The 22,720-nt window shown below is 43.7% G+C and overlaps 1 protein-coding gene across 5 annotated transcripts in view; it reads right to left on the bottom strand.

Annotated features, from left to right (window-relative positions):
• Unc13b (unc-13 homolog B) overlaps window positions 1-22,720 on the bottom strand; it is a 200,813-nt gene that overhangs the window by 3,692 nt on the left and 174,401 nt on the right. For 4 of the 5 annotated variants that reach the window (XM_038347211.2, XM_038347208.2, XM_038347212.2 and 1 more), the window contains 22 exons: window positions 22,432-22,659; window positions 21,688-21,829; window positions 19,976-20,145; window positions 19,475-19,590; window positions 19,017-19,180; window positions 18,241-18,391; window positions 15,932-16,000; window positions 14,062-14,151; window positions 13,309-13,437; window positions 9,052-9,182; window positions 8,361-8,446; window positions 4,616-4,742; window positions 4,330-4,426; window positions 3,978-4,121; window positions 3,464-3,541; window positions 2,941-3,018; window positions 2,369-2,457; window positions 2,000-2,152; window positions 1,762-1,885; window positions 1,607-1,663; window positions 1,363-1,443; window positions 705-852 (listed from right to left, as the gene is read on the bottom strand). In XM_038347211.2, coding sequence (XP_038203139.1) covers window positions 705-852; window positions 1,363-1,443; window positions 1,607-1,663; window positions 1,762-1,885; window positions 2,000-2,152; window positions 2,369-2,457; window positions 2,941-3,018; window positions 3,464-3,541; window positions 3,978-4,121; window positions 4,330-4,426; window positions 4,616-4,742; window positions 8,361-8,446; window positions 9,052-9,182; window positions 13,309-13,437; window positions 14,062-14,151; window positions 15,932-16,000; window positions 18,241-18,391; window positions 19,017-19,180; window positions 19,475-19,590; window positions 19,976-20,145; window positions 21,688-21,829; window positions 22,432-22,659 — 2,652 coding nt within the window. The remainder of the gene's footprint in view (window positions 1-704; window positions 853-1,362; window positions 1,444-1,606; window positions 1,664-1,761; window positions 1,886-1,999; window positions 2,153-2,368; window positions 2,458-2,940; window positions 3,019-3,463; window positions 3,542-3,977; window positions 4,122-4,329; window positions 4,427-4,615; window positions 4,743-8,360; window positions 8,447-9,051; window positions 9,183-13,308; window positions 13,438-14,061; window positions 14,152-15,931; window positions 16,001-18,240; window positions 18,392-19,016; window positions 19,181-19,474; window positions 19,591-19,975; window positions 20,146-21,687; window positions 21,830-22,431; window positions 22,660-22,720) is intronic. The other variant, XM_038347210.2, reaches the window with a different exon arrangement.

The following is a 22,720-nucleotide window of genomic DNA, read 5'->3' as shown; positions in this document are numbered from 1 at the left end:
AACTTTCTTGGAGGACTCCATTTAAGAATAGGTGCCTCCTGGAAGGACCCTGCTGCAGGATCAGGTCAGAATCCCAGGATGTGCCTCTCTTTGCAGATGTGCTTTAATTTGGACAGGCCTGGCTGGTGGCAGGAAGTAGATTTAGGGACTGGAAATTGCCAAGACAAAAATATGCTCCCAGTCCCAAAACAAACCAACCCAGTTGTCTGGTCCCTGGTGCATAAGCATCATTTTGAGCCTACAGTCTCTGCTATGTGCACCTCAGCTGCCCATGATTCGCCTTGGTTCTCCTTGCATCCATGCTGCAGTGTATGAGGAGCCCTTTGCTGTTTCTCTCCAGAACACCAAGTAAAGCTACAAGGCTTCATGTGTATGTATCCAGCATTCCCGGTCAAGGCTTCCTCACAGATTTTTCTTCTTCCCCATTACCAGATAGGGTATAGCTGAGTCCAGTAAATGTGCACTGGGTAGGAAATGTCCAGGAAAAGGAATAAAGACCAGGCACATTTTCAAAGCCCCTGTGACTCTCATTCTTCTGCCTGGTATAGGCATGTGCCTCAGTAGGTACTGAAGTTAAATACTAAATGTTGAAATCCAAGCTTTAAGGAGTAATTGGATTCTCTCCAAGGGCTAAACAATATTAATTCCCTACAGGCACTGTATATGGGAGGGGAGGTGGGAACATACAGTCCTTAGGCCCTTACCCTGGGCAGTCTGTGAGCGCACAAATGTCTTGATGAGAGTGTCTGTAGTCTGTGTGTACAGAGACAGGGCATAACGTAGAGACTGCAGGTCTGAGCTCTTCTCCAGGAATGTTTTCTTCAGACCATTGCCTCCTGCATGGAAGTATTGCTGAAAGATAAATGAGAACCTGCTTCATCCCCTCACAGAGAGGCAACTCCCTAACTGTCCTCAGAGAAGCCAGAAGAGGACTGTAAGGGCAGAGCACCTACAGAGTCAGCCATAGTCCCTCAGCATCATTTGGGTATTTGGCAGGAGCAGGAGAGGAGGGACATATTCCTGGAGGTGGTGTCTGAAGAAAGGGCCTGTCTAGCTGGGCCGGTATGAGATAGAAGCACTTTTGGTAGGGAGGAGAGCCAAAAGTGATCTTTTACCTCTCTGAACCTTAGGGAACTTGATACCTCAGACATACTTTCCCCAGATGCCTCAATCACAGTTCACATGTACCTGTCTTAGGTCTTTGACTTGGGATTGTTTCTTTTTCTCTCTGTATCCCTGACACTGCCTAGGCCTTGTTCTCTGGATGTGGAATGTTAAGAGGCTGATAGCTAGGCTGGCAGGGTGGGATGCCAAGGCCAAGTGTACAGAGGGAGACTGTCTGGAAAAGGGGAAAATCTTCACCTTGATGGTGTCCAAAGCCAGGTCAAGGACAGCACACTGCTTTGGAGTGAGATTCCGTGTTTCCTCTCGAACCATGTGGTCCTGGAACCCCAGAAAAAGCAGTATCAGGAAAGCCCAAGAAAGTCATAAACGCAGTGCCCCCACCAGTCAGTTCACAAATAACCCCATCGTGATTGCTCTGTCCCCATTCCAGACCCCCAGGCACCCTCCCAGCAGCCTCATGAGGACCCCACATCCCAAGAACCTTGAGTTTGGAAAGCTGGCTCAGCTCCTTGGCAGCAGTTATGATCATCTGGGTACCCTAGGCAGAAAGAGATCAGTCAAAAGCAGGGCTGCAAAGGAAGTGGGGAGTGAGGGAAAAGAAGACAATGGGAGCAACCGGGAGGGTGGTGTTCTTACTGTCTGGTCAGTGAGTGGGGGCAGGACGATCACCCGTTCCATGGTGTTCATCACCACCCGCCAGAGCTCCTTCAGGACGCGCTTCAGAACTGTCTTCTCACACACAGTGGCAAAGAGCGTGAGGCTACAGATTCAGGCAATAGGTGAGGCCAGGGAAAAGTCTGGGATGCCTGCTCCCCCAGAGGCTCCTATGTCCAATGGCCTCAGCTTCACTTTCCTCTCAGGGTGCTATACTCACTTGCCATCCAGGAAATCCATAAGAGGTCGCAGTACACTATCTGCATCCTGAGCCACTGAGGCCCTGGCGTTGGGGGATGCATTTCCCGTGCCCCGAACTTGGCCCAGGATGTCAGCCATTTGTCGAACACATTCATCAATCCGCACCTGGAAGCTATACATGTGCTCACAGTGCAGCCCTCCCAGCCCCCCACACCGACACTGGAGTGACACCAGCAATTTAGACTCATTTCTTTATGTTGCCTCTCTATGACGGACAATATGCAGAAATATAGGAAGATCTGCAGATGGATGAGCTTGGCTAGCAGCTCTGGGAGTAGCCAGGAACTTCACCTGGTTCTAAGGGCTGTGTATTTTGGGGGTCACTTACCTGTTTCCAAACACCATGCTGAGCTCATCCAGAACTGTATTCAGTTTCACCTGTAGCTCCTTCAGACTGTCTGAAGCTTCAGAGTCCAGCTATATTCATGCGGTAGCCAGGTCAGACTGCTGTCTTTCACGTTTTCATATACCACCACTTTCCCTCTTAGAGCCATACCCCCACACCTGTTCTTCCCTCACAGGACCATGTCCCAAAGCTTTCTCCTCTTTCCTAGAACTATACCTCAATGTTTGCTCCTCTCTCCTAGGGTCACACCCCACCACCCCAAGCCTAATTCTCCTTTCTTACCATAATGGCTAATTCTCTTTCCTAGGCCCATATCCCAAATGCCTGGTTCTCCCTCTTAGGGCCCTACCTCTATGCTTGTTTCTCTGGGTTGGTATCATATCCCAGTGGCTACTTTTCCTTTCTAGAACTTTACAACAATGCCTATTTCAAATGCAGCCACCTTAAGTCTGAAGCCAAACATCTAGCCTACACTTAATTGAGAGAGGGTAGAGTTCTGTGACCAGGCAACTCAACCTAGGCAAAGTACAGTAACCACAGACCCTAAGACTTACCTCTTTGCCTCCCATGGCCTCAAACATTTTCTCCAGCTGGACCCTTAGCTGCTGCATGTTGTTCATCAGGATGCAGGGCTTTGGGGACAAACAGGATCTCTTCAGTCTTAGCACAACGCCCATTAGTTTAGGGTCCCTCACTCTTTTACGCTATTCCAAGGCCACAGGGACTTCACATTGCATAGGTCTCACCCTAAAGACTGAGATCTGGAGCCAAATCAGACAATTCTATTTTAACAAAGACTAGTAGCAAACATTTTTACCTAAATTTTGGTTAGGTGATAGTTACAAAGATACTCATGATATTTCTATTTATAACTCTGAATATCTGAAATTTTTATTGAAAAAGACTAAGCAAATGCTTAGTGGAGGAAGAAGCACAAAAATGGGAGGCTCAGAGGCACTCCTAGCTAATTCTCATTATCTTGTGGTATGAGTCTCAAGCAAAGCATGGAAGTGAGCCATGGAACAGCTGAGGCACATTCAACATCCTCCACTCCTTTCCTCTCAGTGCTGGGCCTACCAGTTTCTCCTTTGTGCAGTAAGCTGGGAAGCTCTTTGATAATATGTCTGCATACTGCATCAGCACTTTCCCAATGGTCTGAGGAAAGAGAAGAAAAGAAAAGAGGAGAGAATCCTTAATGTCTTCACAGGGATCTTGCAATAATATCAGCAAGTTGGCTGCAGGAGAGCACATACATAATCCCAGCGCTCTGGAGGCAGAGGCAGGAGGACTGCTGCAGGTTTGAAGCCACTCTGGGCTATGCTGTGGGTTCTAAACCAGCCAGGGCTATATAGAAGATCAGGTCTCAAATATATGAAACATCCCAAAATACTAAGAAAACCCCCCAGATACTAAGAGGAGCAAAACTCTCTCAATTGCAGAACAGATCTGAGACAGACAACCTGTCAACTAGACATGGCAAAGGGGGAACAATAGGCTTTGCATGAAGACCAGCATGGACGAGGGCGGAACTCAGGCCTGTGACTGTGTGTAGTGATGTGAAGGGGCAAGGGTCTAGGAGGCCCATCGTTACCTTAGCAAACCTTCTCATGTAGTGGGCAAGGATGCTGGGGTCTGGGCATTCCAACTTTCGGATGATCTCAAAGCTCTGATTGAGTTGCGTAAAGACATCCACCACAGAACAGGAAAAGAGTGCATGCTCTGATGTCTGCTGGAACTAAAGAAGACCACACATGGAGTAACCATCCATAGCTTTAGGGTATGAAAGAGCTCGGCCTAGCAGAGGTGGCTCTGTGTTCTCCACAGCTTTCCTGCAGATTCTATGGGATTGGGCAGATTAGCCTAGCAGAAATCAAAAACTTCTGGCCAATAACTAAATGCTGAGACATGGATGAACCACTGTGTAGTCCAAGTCCCCAACTTACCCCATCCTTCTTATCTCGTTCCAGGGCCCCTCGCAGGAATTCCAGGGATACATCTTCATTCTCATCTAGCCACTGTAGCACAAACTGCTCAAACCACCTGTAGTTAGTCAGAACAGGAAAACTAGGGACTGGAGCTAACTGGTACATAACATAATGCCTCCAGATGGAATCTTTCAGAAGGCAGGGCATTAACTCTCCTCTTTCTACAGAAGTACCTGCAACAGGCAATCTGAACTTGCCCTACTGAACTGCCCCATCCCCTCCTCTTTGCTGCCCACACACTCACGCTGGGTACTCAGGCACCTGTCCCTGGAGGGCAGGCAGATCCCGCACGTATTCATTGTGGAGCCACTTCACCTTGAAGTGCAGGTTCATGTAGTCAGCACTCTTACACAGCCGGTCTTTCTCATGTTCTAGTGAAGAGAGAAGCTAGATCAAGTTTCAGTAGCCATGGTTCCTGGATTTCCTAAGCCAGTAGGTCTAGACAGGTTGCTCTGTCAGATAACTTAAAAGACAGGGAATTTACAAGTCCTTCTAACATCTACCTTCCACCTCCACTAGTGCCCTACTCAGCCACTCTCTAAGAGCCTAGACCAAACATTCCTTTACAGAGGCTAAGTTAAGTAAGTCTATAGTCTTCTTGCTCTAACCTATAGAAGTGCAAAGATGGAGAAAAGAGAGGATGATAATAATAACTAGTGGAGCTTGTCAGGGAATAGGAGGGCTGAGGGGAAGGAAAGACAATGGTTTTCTAGTGTTTGTTTTCAATCTTAGGAACTGAGCTTTTCTATCAAATAGTCTTAAATTAAGAGCTATTAAGATGTACATGGCATGAGTATGTTAATGGGAACTTCAAGAGAGACAGAAAACCAAACAGAAAGACAGTGGAACAACCATGTTATGACAGACTCCTGAGGTAAAGTGAAGGGCTCCCAAGAAGAGCTGAAACAAAGAAAATGAGCTCTCAGGAAAATATGCAAATAAGGATTATCAGTTTGGAAACTATGGAAACCTAGATCAGGCTATTGTGCTATAGCAACTAGGACTATTATTATGGATCTGATGGGTTAGGTCGCTGAATCTCAATCTGATACAGAGTCTAAAGCACTCGTCACATCCACACATCCACACACTAGAATCATACCTACCTGTTATAGCTGGAGTATCATTTTGAATAATAAAAGTCAATGTGTGCCAATAAAAAGGTTATAAAGAAGGAGAAACTAAGCAAGAGAGAAGGAGCAGCTGGTATCCTTGGAGATGTCATTGTTCAACTTTTGAGATAGCAGAGGTATTGCTCCTCTAAGTCAGAGCAGAACATCTACTCTGGGGATACTGGTTCTAGTGACTAGGACAGGAGACACTCATCAGGGGAAGAGAAGTTTGGGCTGGCCAGCGCCTGGAAGGGTTTCAGGTCCCTGAACTTTTATCATCTGATACTGTAGGACCATTGTAACCCGAAAATGCATTTGCCATTTCTTCTAGGAAGCAGTAAGCAGCACAGGGAAGGGTATAAAACTAGAGGCAAGGGGACAACCAAAAGTTCTTACCACCAGCAAAGGAGACTTTTCGAATACGAATGATAGTAGTTGCTTGTGACAAAGCAGAGATGCCAATGAGCAACAAAGAGTAGGAAAATCAAGGACAGCAAAGAGACCCTCTTTTCTACTCCATTCCCTGATGCCCTTGAACCAGTTCCTGACCTTGAAACACAGAATGACAGCATCTCCCCCTTATGCTTGTTTAACAACTCACTGGAAATGGGGGCAGGGCTTCCTGGTGACTTCTGAACATTTTGTTTGTTTGTTTGTTTGAGGACCTTTAAGTTTCTGTATTTGAATGTAATTCTTACACTCTCTGACAATCCAGTATGTGTCCTCTGTACCAGGCCAACAATTTTTATACTAAACATTAACCTAAGTATATAAACGCTAAGTAGATGAGTTTTCAAATATTGCGTACATTTTATTTTAACAAGACCCAAAGAGTTAATGCTGCAGCAAGATTGCAGAAGATAGCTCAGTTGGTAAAGGGCTTGTACCTCATTAGCATGAGCACCTGAGTTCAGATCCCAGAATCTATATAAAAAGCTGGGCATGGTAGCAAGATGGGAGGTGAAAGCAGATGGGAGGTAGAAATAGGAAGACGCCTGAAAGCTCATGGGCTACCCAACCTGACCTGCTTGAAGTTCCAAGCCAATGATAGACTCTGTCTCAAACAAAAAGGCACCAAAGGACTGGTCTGGATATCTGTCTTCTAAGAACTGCACACATGCATACAAATCCACATGTGCACTGAATGACACATGAACAACGTGTATGTATGTATGTATGCAAATTTCATGAGATTGTTGTTACTTGTGGTCGAATTGGGGTTAATCTATCAGAAGGAGCAATAATGTGCCCATAACCTGTCCTTGACTTAGGCATTAAAACTTTTATTTATTTATTGTTTTATTCGATTATCTATTGTATATTTGTGTGTATCCATAGGCAGAGGTCAGAAGACAACGTTAGGGAGTTGGTTCTTGTCGTCTGCCTCACTGAAGTAGGGTTTCTCTGATGCTTCTGTTGAGGAGCAGTAGCTCCAGGCTACCCAGCCTGTTTCATCTGTCTGCTCCCACCTGCCTTTACAGGGTCTCCTAAATAGCCCTGGTTGGCTTGAAATTTGCTTTGTAGACCAGGTTGGCCTCAAACTCAGAAAGATCCTCTTGCCTCTGCTCCTGAATGCTGGGATTCAAGGTCAAGTTATGTACTACCATGTTTGGCCTGCATCCAGCTTTCTACATGGATTCTGAGGGACTGAAGTCATCAGAATTATGTGGGCAGAGCTCTAACCTACCGAGCCATCTCCCCTGCCCTGTTTCATTTCATCCATCCTTCAATCCTGGACGGTTCTTTCGACCTTATGATCTCTGCAAAATCTCTCTAACTCTGGAAATGTCTGTAAAGATTCTGATGGAATTCCGTGCCTAAGTTTAACTTGTTTCTTTCCATCTCTTGCTGTCTTAATACCCCAAAATGAAATTGAACAGAATATGAATTGGCTTATTTTTCAGAAGTATTTACTTTTTTCTGCTAAGTGCACCATAGATATTTTCAAGAACTGACACAAAACTTCCCATGAGGCTCGGTGAGTGCTGTCTCACTAAGGTAGGGAGTCAGGTGAAATCTGTATAAGCCTTTCAACCAATGTGTGGACTACACCCCAGAAAGATGAGTCCAAAGTAAGCAAGACTCAGCCACTGCTCTGGGGCTGAATTACACAATGCAAACTACACATGTGGTTTGGCTGTAACAACTTAGCACAGACCTTCAAAGTGTCTTTTAATCTCAAAAATCACTGATTCTAAACCTCATAAATTTAAGGGTATGAGAGTGATCCATGTCTTCATTCCTCCCAAGCAAGTGATCCAAACTCTGCTTTGAGTTTGTCCCAGATGGCTCCTTTTCCTTCTAGATCCACTTTTACAGACTGAGGAGCTAGACTAACATATACAGATAGGAAAGGCAGCTAAATTGGTGAGCACAGATGGGTACAGATGAGAGAGTTCGACATAGAACATGATATCTTTGTGGAGGTGAGAAGTGGAAAAAAGAGTAAGCAGAATGAACAAAGTGAATAAAAACTTATCTGTGGCTCTGCATTACGAGAGTGAGGGAAGAAGCTTTCTGAGAAGGTTTTGTTGTTTGTTTGTTTTTTGTTTTTTTTAAAAGCCAGGCTAGTAAGTATAAGGAAATAATGATATTATATTTAAGCTCCTACCATGGGTGAAGCAGCTCTCTGGACTGGAAAGGTCTTGGATAAGCATTTGTTATAAAGCTGGAAGGAGAAATCTACATCTGCACATCCATTTTCCTTATTTCTTCTGGCTACAGCTTTATCCATGCAATGCCTCCTTTAGTTTTCCTGCCACTCTGGCTAGCTAGAAGTCCTCTAATTTCTTATTACGCTGTTTACCTAGAACTTGGAGTGGTCTGGGAAAGGAAAGAGACAGTTTATGAGATGGGTGGAGTCTGGCAGACCCTTACCCTCCAACGCATACTTCATGTCTTGAGCAAACAGATGCCACATCACTTCTGCACTGACTTTTCCTACATTCAGCTCCTGAGGAAACCTGAGAGATGGAAAAACACAGTAAACATCAAGGCAAGAGCTATTTGATTTTATTTATCCCAAGGTACCTAGTTCTTACAAGACATAATGAAGAGAGGAGAGTCCTAGGGAACAGGACTAGGTTTAGTCTGGTAAGATAAATGAGGGCAAAAGGGACCCTATCAGTTAAGATGAGCCCAGAGGACAGAATGCCCAGAAGGTAAGACAAGGCATTAGCTCTCTGAGAAGGGCTGAGGCTGGAGGGCTGGCCTAGGATAGATTAGCTGGAGGAGAAAGAACAGGGGGTGGGCCTTAAGAAGACCAGCTTTAGTCAATATGGACAGGCACATGCACAGTCTCTGGATCCCTTCGAGTTCCCTTAGCAGTCCCAGTCACAGAAGCTTTTCTCTCTAGGAAGGCTATCCCATTCTGGGTTGGGCCCCCTTATGTTTCCACACCTGTCTCCAGAAACAGTTACTCAGACAGATACAAAGGACAGAAGGACAGATGGACGGACAGTTGGAAGAAGTGGCACTGCAAACATACAGAGATAGGAAAGAAAGAGGCTGTTAGACAGATGGACAGACCAGTCATCAACAAGACAGAGCCAAGTAGAATCACACTCACTGGTTCAGAACAGGTGTGTAGGAATTCTTGTCCTCTTCTATGATTGACACAATGAGTGTGATAAGTTTGGGCCAGAAGTCCAGGTTCCGAATGCTGGGCCCTGGTTCCTCTAGTGGCTGCTGCTCCTGGTTCTTGTTCAGAGAACAGGACAGTGGAGGAGAAAGGGAAATAACCACAGCAGAATTGAAAAGACTTCCTTTTTCTTGCCCTTCACCATGTCTGTTATTTTCAAGTCAGAGATACTTCCTCTCCTGGCACATGTCTTCTAAATGTCTGCCTATGTTCCACTGAGGGATGACAACTGGGAGACCCTTCAACTACTGAGAAGTGCTATTCTCAGCTCTGGGGCACTGTTCTGGTGACCTTGAACAATGTGAGAGAGAAAGGCACCTGTGCTCCCTCTCTTAGTTACTATGGTCAGGTGACTGGCTGAAATGAGCACCCGTTAGCCTCACTCAAGTGGGTCTGGTTCTGTAAGGTCTGCCCACATCCAGGCATCCCTGCTCAGATCCGCACTTCACACACCACACACAAGTGAAGCTCCTTCAAGTGGAGCAGGAGCTACTCAACAGACAGACCCTGTGTGCAGTTTGACCTAACTTTCAGTGGGGCAGGTCCCCTTTGGATCCTTTGAAGGTTATATTAGCTGGAACAAATGCACCTGGAAAGCTATTTGCCTAGCTGGAGAAGAGGATTTGTTTAGAAGAAGACAAAGGAATACAACAGTGGATCTCAGGAAAAGAAGAACCACTCACATTCAGACCCCAGACAAGGATATGCTGTGATCATTGCAGCTACTGGAATGGACAATCTCTCTCACAGGGACGAAGGCAAAGGTAAAGCTGCCCTGAACAGATATGGGAACTTTTATGTGGATACTAAATGCCATTGCAGTCTCCAAAGTCCTCAACAAGAAGTTAGTAGAAACAAGGACACAATCTATAGCCTACTGATTGTACCTCAATTTCACTTACATGCATCTTTTTCTTTTAGTTTTTTTTTTTTTTTTTGCCACTATCCCAACAAAGACTCACTCAAAAGACATCTTTGGCATTTGAACTTCAATCCACTATGTCCTCCAGCAAGCTGTCGGTGATTTCTCTATTAGGGAAATCTTGGAGTATGACCTTAGGCTTAAAGCTCTCCCACAGCCTTCAATTAAGTTTGGACTCCTCCATCGGACACAAAGGTCCTTCAGAATGTACCTTTCTCTCTCCACTTCATGTCTTCCTAATTCTCTTGTGTTGTACTGCATCATGATCACCACTTACAGTGGAGCCTGGCAGGATGTTAAAAGCTTTGTACACACTGATTTCATCGTCATCTTTTTTTGTGTGTGTGGTTTTTTTTTCTTTTTCTTTTTTTTTTTTTGAGACAGGGTTTCTCTGTATAACAGCCCTGGCTGTCCCAGAAATAGCTCTTATTCAAGGTTTACCTCAAACTCACAGAGATTCTCCTACCTAGTAGGAGGAAGATTCTCCTACCTACTCTACCTCCTGAGTGCTGGGATTAAAGGCATGCACCACCACCACCCAGCTTCATTTCATCGTCTTGATGACTCAAGCACAAGTAACTATCATCTCATTTTGGACGAGGAGACTGAAGGACAGCAAGGGTCTATGATTTGCTTACTGCCTCAGAGCTAAGCAGCAGTTAGGATTTGATCCCATAATAGTTGAACTTCAGAGTTTGAAATTATAAACACCTGAATAAAAACTGCTTATGTTTATTTAAATTAACATACTCATGCATAATTCTGTGCCTCCAAATACTCTATTTCCCCCTTCTCTTCCTGTCAGCTCCTTTCTTGATATCATTTTTACCCCTTCCTCAAAATAAAGTTGAATTTTACTTCTATGAAGTTGTCTCTGATGCTTCTGGCTTAGTTAGATGCCTCTCTCCTGAGCTCCCAGAACATAGTCTATGAATTTCTGGTATTAGTATATCAGCTATCTAATTCTATAATAAAATGTAATAAAACAAAATAATGATACATGTAATAATTTGCCCTAGTTTCTACCAAACAATAATTTTTCCCAAGACAGAAATGTCTTATTTGACTTTACATATCTAATACTCTATTTTTGTTAAGTGAATGGGTGGATAAATGATCCTATGATTAAAGATGATTAGATTGAAATATTAAACCAAAACAAGCTAATGAACAAAAAATACCCAAGAGTTTACTCAAATGTATACATTTCCTCATGAAAATGAGATTGGGAAAAAATAGTAAAATAAAAAGGGTAAAGTTTGTAGGCCTTATTCAGAGTCTAGTTCATTATTATGCTGGGAAAGAGAGATCAAATATTAAAACATCTGTATGGTTAAAAGATCAAACCTGAGAACAGTATCCTTCCCTAACCAAAGAGAATCCAAAGATGACAGAGAAGCCCAGAATGTACCTAGCTAAACAAAAGCCCCAGGAAAACCTCCCATGGACATCAGAACCAGTAGAAAGTTTTATAAAGCCTTTAAAGAAGGAAGCCTTAAATATATGACTGGCATAAAAAGAACCTTTAGAATGAGAAAAGGCAGCAGGAGAAAGAAGGTCTTAGATCAGTGGTTCTCAGACTTCCTAATGCTGTGACCTTTTAATACAGTTCCTCATGTTGTGGAGACCCCCAACCTAAAATTATTTTCATTGCCACTTCATAACTGTAATTTTGTTACTGTTATAAACCACACTATAAATATCTGTGCTTTCCAATTAAGCAACCCCTGTGAAAGGGTTGCTTAACCCACAAAGGGGTCTCCACCACACTGGTTGAGAACCATTGTCTTAGATATTTACTAAGGTCCTCAGATGAAGCATTACAGATTAGATACATTCACCAGAAGACAGATGTTCAATAGCTTTCCCTCATTTGGTTCTACTGCCTTTCAAGATCTATCTCCCTTTTTTTTTTTTATGTCATTTTTCCCATTGTTGAACCAAGACTAAATTCTCACTCCTTGGAATCCCTTCACTCTATTCCTTTCTCAAAATACTTTTTTTCCTTTTTTCTTTTTTTTTTCTGTTTTGGTAAAGACAGGGTTTCTTTGTGTAACAGCTCTGGCTTTCCTAGAATTTGCTTTGTAGACCAGATGGGGCCTGAACTCACAGATATCTGCCTGCCTCTGCCTCCCAAGTGCCGGAATTAAAGGTGTGCACATCCACCACCTGGCAACACTTCTAACAGATCATATTGACTGAATATACATGCATGCCCATGACACTGGGGAGTTCTTGAGGGAGTACTTAAGGCTTTTCTTGGACTTGGCCTGGAACATTTTACATAAATATACATGCATACACACACACACACACACGTGTGTGTGTGTGTACTTTGTTGGACTGTGTATGTTTATTGCACTGAAGGAAAGTGAATCTGCAGAAGCAGTCCTAAAACATGAACTGTAATCAGAGTTACTGGAACTAAAAAGTAGTCCTGGCTTTTAAGTAGATGGCAGAGGAGAGATATGGTTGGAAATATCTAGAAAGATGGGGCTGGAGAAGTAGCTCAGCAAGTAAAGGTATGGTACCTGCCACCAAGTCTGATGTCCTGAGTTTGATCCCTGGGACTAACATGGTAGAAAGAGAGAAGCAAGTCCTACAAATATTCCTCTGACTCCCATGTGTATATGTGTACACACATTCATACACAAAAAGTAAACAAATAAATGTAATAAAACCTTGTTTAAAGATCTAAGTTTCTAAGCATGGAGTTAGAATGCTAGCGCAAAATAAGTGAAGTGGTTCAGCTTCACAGGACGTCAGGCTCAGCCTTGAGAGTTAGCCAGCAAATATAATCTCAGAAGGCATGTACAGAAGAATGAGTCACTAAAGGAAAAAGTTAAACCTTTGTGCCACGAGCTCAGAGGCAGCTATAGTCTTAGAGGAAGGCAGTGCAGAATTTGCACGGGTCCAAATACACCTGATCAAAATTAACTGTGAGACAGCAAAGGTAGAAGAAAGATGCTGGGATGGCCTGAGAATTCTACTCAAATTGAACTACCAAACTGCTCAAAGCAAAACTTATCACAGCCATTTCTGTTCAACTCGGGCATGTGTATGTCACATTTTGTCGAAGGGTCCTTTGTCAATTCAAAGACATCTACACTGAGACAAATGGTCCAAAGTCGACAACTTACTCATCCTTGAGAACATCAAGGACTTTGTTTTGAGCTCCTCTCCACCAGGAATTTCTAGTAAAGAAAAGCTGAGCCCCCAAAGAACTACTGTCAGCTGACCTCACTAAGCCCCAAATCTCTTACCAGCTGGTACTGGCGACTGTAGAGGTCATGGCAGTTGTTGAAGATATATTCATATGTAGAGTTCAAGCAGGCTTTCACACAATCCTTTACCACCTGGCTGGCTCTTGGGGGGCTCTGCAGTTCTTGCACCTGCCAGTTAACAGAAGAAATACAGATCTAGGGTCCTGCTCACCTAGGTGGGATATCCTCCCATCATTCCTGCAAATCTTTTTAGATTTATTTCACCTTTTCCAGGTCTTCAAACCTTGCCCATTGTTATAGTTTGAGTGGAAAATATCCCCCAAATGCTCATGTTTTCTTAGTGTCATGCTGAAGGTACTGTTTTGGGAGGCTGTGGAACCTCTGGGTCACAGTGTCTAGCTATCAGACACAGATCACCAGGAGCAGACCTTTGAGGGGTAGAGTGTGGCACTGCTTTCCCAGTTCTGCTCTCTGCTTCCTGATCCACCAAGATATGAGAAGCAGAAGCAAGTTCCTACTGTCCTGGACTAAGCACCTGCACCGCTCATGCATCTCTCTTCCCTTAGAAACTAGTGAGCACACCCTATGATGATACAGCAGGGTAGCTGATGGAAGAACCTCCAGGTCTTCCTCACTCATCTATGGATTGCACACTCTTAGAAGTAATCTGGGGAACTGGCGTGTTTGGAAGTGGATGAATCCTGTAGCTTCAGACTGTCCAGTGACTCTTAATCTCCAGGTTTCCATGGCCAAATCCTCAGGCCAGCACTAGCCAGTTCTGTCCACCCTTACCTTCATCCTAAAGAAAGTAATGCTGGTCAGTAAGTCCACTGTAGACTTTAAATCCTGAAGTCTCTCAGGGCTCCCAGCAGGGAAGTTATTCTGTTACAAATTAAGCCAGTGTTAAGAAAGGAACAGAGGAACACAAAACTTTCACTGCCAAAAGTAATGAAACCACAGTTTCCCTAACTGCTGCCCACTGGGATTTTCTATAGCTGAGCTGGGCAACCTACACTACTGGACTCCTTTTTTCTTCACTACTGATGCAGACAGGTCCTTGCCTGGTGCCAAGATGAATACTTTACAACTCAGAAAGCAACACTTCTTCCCAAATCTGCTTCCCATGAATATGTAAGCATTTGTTCAGATTAACACAGATACAGTCACCCTCCCCCTCTTTCCATCCCCCCCCCTTCTTGGATGAAGATTCTTACACCCAATGAGTACTTCAAAAACTACAATCTAACTGTATATCATGAATATAAGTGAATGCTAATGACCAAACTGAGATCCAGAACCTGTACTTTCTTTTTTAAAATTCTTTTATCCATTTTACATACCAACCAGTTTCCCCTCCCTCACCTCTTTCCTCTCCCCTCCCTCAACCCATCCCCCTCATCCACTCCTCAGAAAGGGTAAGGCCTCCCATGGGGAGTCAACAAAGCCTGGCCTGTTCCATTGAGGCAGGACCAAGACCCTCCCCCTGTATCGAGGATGACCAAGGTATCCCATCATATGGAATGGGCTCCAAGGCTCCCAAAAGTCAGCTCATACACCAGGGATAGATCTTAGTCCTACTGCCAGGGGTACCACAAACAGTCTAGGCTACACAACTGTCACCCACACGCAGAGGTCCTAGTTTGGTCCTCCAGGCTCCCCAGCTGTCAGTCTTGAGTCAGTGAGCTTGCATGCAGAACCTGTACTTTCAATCTACCCTGTTTGTCTAGTGTTCTGACACCAGCAGATGGCAGAGTTTTGAACAAAACCTTTGAAAATTCTTTAGGACTTTCCTGTATGTCACAGATCATTCTCTTTGACATGAATTTTAGGAGGAAGCTGCCATGGAGAGCTGAACTGAAAGACTGAGCTATTCTCCACTCTGTCAGCTTTAAGCCAGTAGATGGCTACTAATGCCAAAGGTGAGATTATAGTTACTTCTCTGTTATTCGTGCAAATGCAGAGTAAGGAAGGCACAGATAACCAAAGCCTCACTTTTGTTAAGCTGGAGGCTGCTCTTGCACTTACTTTCTAATGTACACATATTGCCTGCTGTGGACATTTGAAGCAAGTGATAAAGCCAGTGTAAGATCCAATTTAAAAGGAGCTGAGAAGCTGTCCATTTTATCATCCTGGGTATACACTCTCCTACATCTATTTCCTACTATGCCAGAATAAGGTATAACACCTAATATAGTTTACTTGTCCAAGACAGACTACTCTTTCTTCCCCTGGCCAAAGATTCATATGTCTCCTTGGGATCGAGAAGAGGGAAGAGAGGGAGGAAAAGAGGGAAGGAGAGAGGGAGAGAGGGAGAGAGGGAGGGAGGGAGAGAGGGAGGGAGGAAGAAAGAAAAAAATGACTAAGTATCTAATATTTTAAGGGAAGTTCTGGGAGAGATTATGTTGTTAGAAAGTTGGCTAGAGTGATATGAATAGGGCTGGAAAGCGACCTGTCCACTAAAAGCCGTCATACGTGCTATTTATAGATTGTAATGATCCGTAGAGTCAGAAGAACCATGGTATTTACGGCATTGGGCATCCAGGTGGGCATAATGACACAGATCAGTTTCTTTGCCTTTCATCCTTATAACTAAGATTTCCCGTGTCCTCCAGGCTGAGTTTGATATTACTTACTGCCCTACCCACAGCATGTCTTCACTTACTCTATATGTAGAGAGGTCTATTCTCAGTGAGTTGTGTAGTTGATCCAGCAGTTTCACAAATCTCTCTTTCTGAGGGTGAGAAAAAACAATGAAAAAGGGAGTGGGAGGGGACATCTTTTCTAATCTCTGTCCATGGGAACTATGGCTGTAAAGGACAACAGACTAGGTGAACCCTGTTCCACTTTTTCAGCAGCACTGTTTTAAACTAGGAAACCTTTTCATGCTGACAAAGAGACATTCATACCCCTGGAAAGGGAAAAATCTCTTCCTAAACACAAGAATGTGATCAGAAAGTATATCACTGTCTGTTTGAGACCTTAATTCATCTTAGTCAGGCAAAAGGAAATTCAAACACTTTCTCTGACTTGCTCCTAAGTCTCTGAGATCTCTGGGCTTCTGTTGGTGTATTTTTTTAGCTTTAAATAAAGCATTTGTTGATGAGCAGAAGCTTAAACAGTGTGCATATATTAGTCATGCCATATCTAGAAGATGATTGAAACCTTCAAGACACTAGAGAGCACTGGAAGTAATTAGCGACGTGATCAAGGGACTGGGTATCCCTGAGATTCAGCCACATCTTGTGGGTCCAAGGACCTGGGGAAAGGTCCACTGAAAAAAAAAGACTCAGGGCTGGGAAGGGACCTCATCCTGGGTGCTTTGAAGAGGCAGTTCCTTCTTTGCTCTTACCAACCCTAGCAGCAGAGTCTGGGAAGGCCTAAGATAAGGGTCATCTAGCTGAGTCATCCTTGGTTTGACTCATGACTAAGAGGAAGAGACAAGCCCAAAATAGGTCACAGGGAGATTGGAAGAAAGGTCTGGAATTGTCAGGGGTAGGTGATGTGGAACTCAGGCTGTAGAGGCCAAGTATGGTTTTCAAGAGTATCTCAGAGCCATGGCCATCAATGTCCCTCTAGAGCCCTTCCAGCTTCTTTGCAGGTAGTGAGGACCTAGGAAGAGCTGGGAAAAGACAACCCATACCCAAGCCCTGCCAATGAGTGGCTATTAACTCAAAGTGGGGGGGGGGGTAAGAAGCCAGGCATACGGATGGACAAGAGCAGTGGGCACCCAAGACACTCTGCTTCTAGCTACCTTCACTTTGCAATCCTTGCCCCAATCAGACACTCCCAAGCTCCCAACTTCCCTCCCCTCAGGACACCTTTCCTATACAGACTACTACATTCTGGGTCTTCCTCATTCCATCACAGGCCCCTTGCCTCACTTCCCTATAAGACCCCCCAGCCCACCTTCCACAGCTGCAGCCAGCAAAGTGAGGCCAGTGTCCACTCAGTCTAATAGCTTTGGGGCCTGAAGGGCCTAACAGAGACTGGGTCTTCACCTCTTCCTTGCCACCTTGATGCCGAAGAGCCTCTTGGGTATTCTTCTTCTTTGGGCAGGGGGCTTAAGACAGGGTTTCTGGGTAGCCCTGAGTGTCCTAGAATGCACTCTGTAAACTAGGTTGTCCTTGAACTCAGAGATCCACCTGACTTTGTGTCCCAAGTATTGGGCTTAAGGGCATGCACCACTATTACCCAGCTATCCTGGGGCATTCTTAACAGACAGTCTAGCAATGATGATGAGAGAGAAAATAATGACGTATTTGAAAGATGCCTGAAAGACATTAAGAAGTGTCTCTTTTAACTAAGATTCAAGCAATTTTCCTTAGTGTATATTTTAATATTAAAATATATAATATGTACTATTTTAACAGTTTGATTTTCATAGAAAAAGTGCTGTTAAATATAGAATCACATGCCTGTAGGCTGTTAGCACATTTCTAGAATTCATTATATTGATTACATCAATAGATATTAAGTCAATATATAATCGGATCTGATTGGCCTAATCAGTATCATTAACTCATCTACAGAAAAACTCAATTAACAACAAAACATTATAAATACCCAAAGTCAGGGACCACAGATGCAGTAGACTGTGGGGATATCAGTAATTTTATGCCTACAGACAGAACATTCGTGATAGGTCATTTCATCCTGCTTATCCTGAATTTATGTCAGGTGATATTCTGAGTAAAGACTGCAAGACTAAACAAGATTATGATTCAATTATGGTCCTGACTAGAGAAGTTTTGTCTGGGCTGACACAGCAATGTCTTCTAGAGCATAGTGGTACCATCACTTCTTAGAGTCTTAAGATAGTCTATCAATTACCTTATCTAGAAGGAAAAAAAGGATTATCTTTCAAGGTAGCAACTATCTGAATATTAGGCACATCAGTCAATCTATACAACTGGCCAGAACACACCAAACCACCAAATGGTAGCATTTTGGTACATGTATTTCATCTCTCACCCCAAAGTTGGAGGCCGAGAAACGATCGGATGCAGAGACATTAGTGGAGGCAGTTGTGTGAGCATAATAGGCATTGATGTTGGCCAGTAAGGTGCTCATCACTGCTGGTACACCAGGACACATGTACTTGGATGACAAACATGCAAAATGCCTGAAAAACAGAAACCACATTCTCAAAGACTCTTCACAGTTTGTAGTAGAAGTCAAGAAAGAAGCCAATTACGGTTTGTGGAAGTAAAGCCAGGTCAAATCACCTTCCCCTGCTTATGCAGTATGGATTCCTATGTACACCTCTATGGCAATATCACCAACTGATGTTTCTCCCAATAAACAAGAATTTCTATTGTAGGTGCACTGGTGGATTCCACAGAGAAATATTTTCCCTACAGCTTAGAGCACTCTTTGTTGAGTGCTCTAAGTCAATCTAGGTCAGCTTGTTGGCTATGCATATGCGTACATGGGCAAAAACATGTTGTATTTGCTCAGACACGTGATATCTGTGTCTCTGTCTTTGTATTCCTACTCACGCCTTTTTCCTTTCCTAATCATGATCTTGGTGAGTAAACAGGCAAATTCCTGAGATGCTGGCAAATATACTCCCTTTCTAATACATGATTATTTGCATTAAGGCATGGACACACTCCACCCAGTTCAAAGAGGAAAGTATGGAATCACTACACTTTATGGTTACTAAGCACCTGTCTACCATGTCTTGTGCCTTCATTAGCTACCCAAAGCATTAGTAGCTACTTCCCAGGACCCCAGGGGAGCCTCACGTCATGGCCTGATATATGGACTCGATGCCATAGCGCATAGCAAATTCATCCACAATTTCTTGGGCTGTCTCATCAAAGTACACCTTCCATGCATCATCACCCCGAGCCTCTGGGATCCAGACTCCTCCATTGCCCTGAATGTCTGTGAGGTAATGGAAAAGGTTCTGCAGGACACAGAGTAGAGAGAACGAAGGGTTACAAGCACATCATAACTGAAAATTTCAGTAGAAAATTTTCTTTACATCATTGCTCAGTCTTTTCAAAGGTCATTGCAGGCAGTTCTCATAGTGAAAGCAAAGAATCACAGGTCTAGTCCCTCAGGTTAACCAAAATAGCACAATGAACCAATAATAAAACAACAACAAAAATGGTCCTAGGTCTCCAAGCACCTGAAAATCTTTCTTATATTCAAAACCCACCCCTGCTTTCCAGCTCTTCACTTACAAAGCACTGCTCACCTCATGGAGACATGTATATTGCACATGGTATGGTGCTACCTTCTCCTCTCCCTTGATCTCCACATTGATTTGTAGTCGAATAGCCCCCGAGACAGCTGATTTGTCTGTCCTCTTCTCTACAAAGGAAAGAAGACTTGGGATTCACAGCAATGCAACTACAGATATAGCCCTATCCTGGTTTAATTCAAGGGGGGGAATGGCAACAACATTCTATAAATAACCCCATACTAAGTGGAAGAACAGGAGTGGTCAGAGACTTACAGGGATTAGGGATTAGGGATTAGGATGGAGGTGAAAAGATCTGAAACTTGAAGAATGTACAAGCTAGAACTAAGTTTTAGCCATTGCAATTCTGTTTTCCACCATTACCATGGTCAGCTCTCTAAAGGTAAGACAAGTTCTATACAGGCTACGATCTGGAATTTGGTGATTTGATAGATTTCCTAGATCCCTTGGAATGGTCTCCAATCACAGTAACATTTTATGACTCAGTTTCCTCACCCAGATTGTACCAGACATCCATCTCTCCACTGAGTGTCCGAACCTCAATGATGGTTTGACCAAGGAAATCATCAGACTCCCGCTTCAGCCGCTGTTTCACTCTGGATTTGATGTCATCATCCTCATCCCACACACGTACCTTGATGCGATCGGAAGAGTTGTGGCACTCACTGAGAAAGAAGCAGGTAGAGAATTAGGTCGGGCAGGCCTAGCAGCATCGATATCACTTCCAGTTTCCAGCCCCCAAAGCTCCACCAAATACACTTGAAAAAGAAAGAAAATTACAACAGATTATGTTACTCAAATTCCAAGTGAATTAGTCTATCCAAGCAAAAGGTTTTTAATCCCTATGGGTAGGAAGGAAATGAGTAGTTATGTTCAAGTCTGGCTTCTTAGGCAGCTAACTGTATCATAAATTCCAATAGGACAACACCAGGGCTCCAGAAACAACTGGTAGCTCCTTCCTCAGAGTCCAAGACACGATCCTGGTAGGGTGATCAGGTTATATCTGCTTAGTTTTCTAATTCCCCCATGTACCCAACTCAGGGCTTATGAACTTCTACCACTCTATTATTCCCTTGAATGGCTGTTCTCTTCTGTGGTGTTTTTGCTTTGGAGAAGGGAGGTGCCTGTCTCCATTTGTTCTCCTCCCCAGAAGCTATTTTCTGGATCTTGGTCTCTCACCCCAAACCAGTACTAAGCAGAATGTTTTACTCAATTCCCTCTGTTCTTATATCTTTCTACATTCAAGATATTTCCATTAAAATACTATAGAAGTAACTATAGTAGTTACCTCTCTACTGAAAAATAACGGATAAATCAACAATGCACATCTTGAAGACAGAAACCCTATCACTCATTCTGAGATGAACAGTACCATGTAAAGTATCTTGCATAAAATAGGAACTGAATAAATTGTTCATCTATAATGAGTAAAAGATGACAACCGTGAACCAGTCCACTTTAAAGTAGCTAAAGGAACGACTCAGATTTTCAAACACACAGGTGCTTTCCTCAGTAACTGCTACCTGGACTGGATAGTAATTTCACTGTATCCCAATCCCTTTCCCTGAGTGCTCAGAGGAGTCAGCAGAACCTGCTTTCTATATAGTCAGCCTGCTCAGCAGATTCAGAGCCAAAGTCCTGGTCTTATACTTCGGGGAGTAGGGATGTAAGACAAAGCATCTGGCCACTCTAGACTTTCATTCAAGTTCTAGGATATAGTGAAATAGTCCATAAGAAAGAGAGGTAAGGGGAAAGGAATGGAGGAATGTGCTGGGGTAGGAAGAAAGACTTTCCTTAGGAAAAAGGGAAACGTCTCCAGACCCGATTGCCATTTTCAAGCACAATTACCCAGTTATAGGCAAGAGAAAAACTTTTTCTCAGTCTCAGTTTTCCTCAGTCCTGAGAAAAACTTAATACTTCCTAGGCAGGGTTAGGGAGTAGTAACAGGGTAGTAGCAAAATTGTTCTAGTGCTAGAAAAAGCACCAGGACCCATAAACTGACCTAGTTAAGACAGGGTTTGGGTAAACTACCAAAGACTATATGAAGAAACCCAAAGTATGGCTGCTGCCCAGTGAGGCAGGTGAGAATCTCCATAGTCTTTGTCCAGTCTTAGGGCTCAAGCCAGAAAAGTGGGTTCTAATATTGCTTCTAAAATATATAAGTTTCCAGACAGAGAGTCATGTGTGCCCACCCCTCTGTGACTTACAAATGGAACTTCTCTTCCCAAACAGGATTCAAATTTCCAAAGATGGTTTTGGTACGCTTCTTGGTTTTTCCAACTTGCACAGTCACATAAGGGTCACTGGATCCTGTCTTATCTTTGGCTTGTAGGCCCTGGGCACAAACCACTGCAACCCAAGCACAAATCAGAAAAGTACATTTCAGAGTTAAGTCACAAGTTCCCATAGCATTGACCACATTCTTTCCAGCTTAGAGAAGCCCCCTGTATATATGCACAGCAAGTCTAGCCTTACTTCTCCACATCTAATCTTAGCCATAGGCTACCAGCCTCTCCTTCAAAGTTTAATCCAAGAATCTCATCCCCTTCCCTGAGTACTTCCTGATCAATGGCCACTGACCTCACTGGTCCTTAACTCTCTAATGTACACATGCTTCAGTTCTGCCCACCATACTAGCAAACCACCAGTCAACTAGTCTTTGGTCTCCTCCTTACCCCTTTCCTCCCATGCCCAGTTTTTATAAAAATCCAACTGAGTGTACAATGTCAGATTGTTTGGCTATGCTTGTATTATGGTTCATAGTGCTTGTGAATACTGGCCTCTTCTAGCACCAGGGTCTAAGTGGGAGAGGAGTGATGAATGATAGGATTCTCTTTTCTTCTTAGTTATTGATTCTTTCTCATCAACGCCTTGCTCCCTCATACTTGAGATGCTTCCTTCTCGTGCTTTCCCCACGGTCTCCCTAAGCCCTCAAACTTCAGCTTGCTTACCAGTGATGGTAATTTTGGCTGACCATTTGGAGGTGCCATCCAGGACACTCTGCTTCACTGTTTTCATCTGTTGCACGTGGGCAACTTTGCTCACTGTGAAGACATCTCGGATAACCTCAAAGATCTCTGGTTTATTCCGTTCTCGAATCTTCATACGGTCCTTCATAGCCATAATGATGTTCTGCGTCCTGTCCTCAGCTCCATGTTTAGAGCTCTTTTCAGCAGCCCCTGAAGGATGGCCCAGAAAGCAGAACTAAGCAACAGGCTACCTCCTAGACCAAGGTCAAGC

This window comes from Arvicola amphibius, chromosome 11, assembly GCF_903992535.2.
Source record: "Arvicola amphibius chromosome 11, mArvAmp1.2, whole genome shotgun sequence".
NCBI classification, from domain to species: Eukaryota; Metazoa; Chordata; class Mammalia; order Rodentia; family Cricetidae; genus Arvicola; species Arvicola amphibius.
Note: the sequence above shows the minus strand (reverse complement) of the source record. Positions and strands in the feature narration are given on the sequence as shown.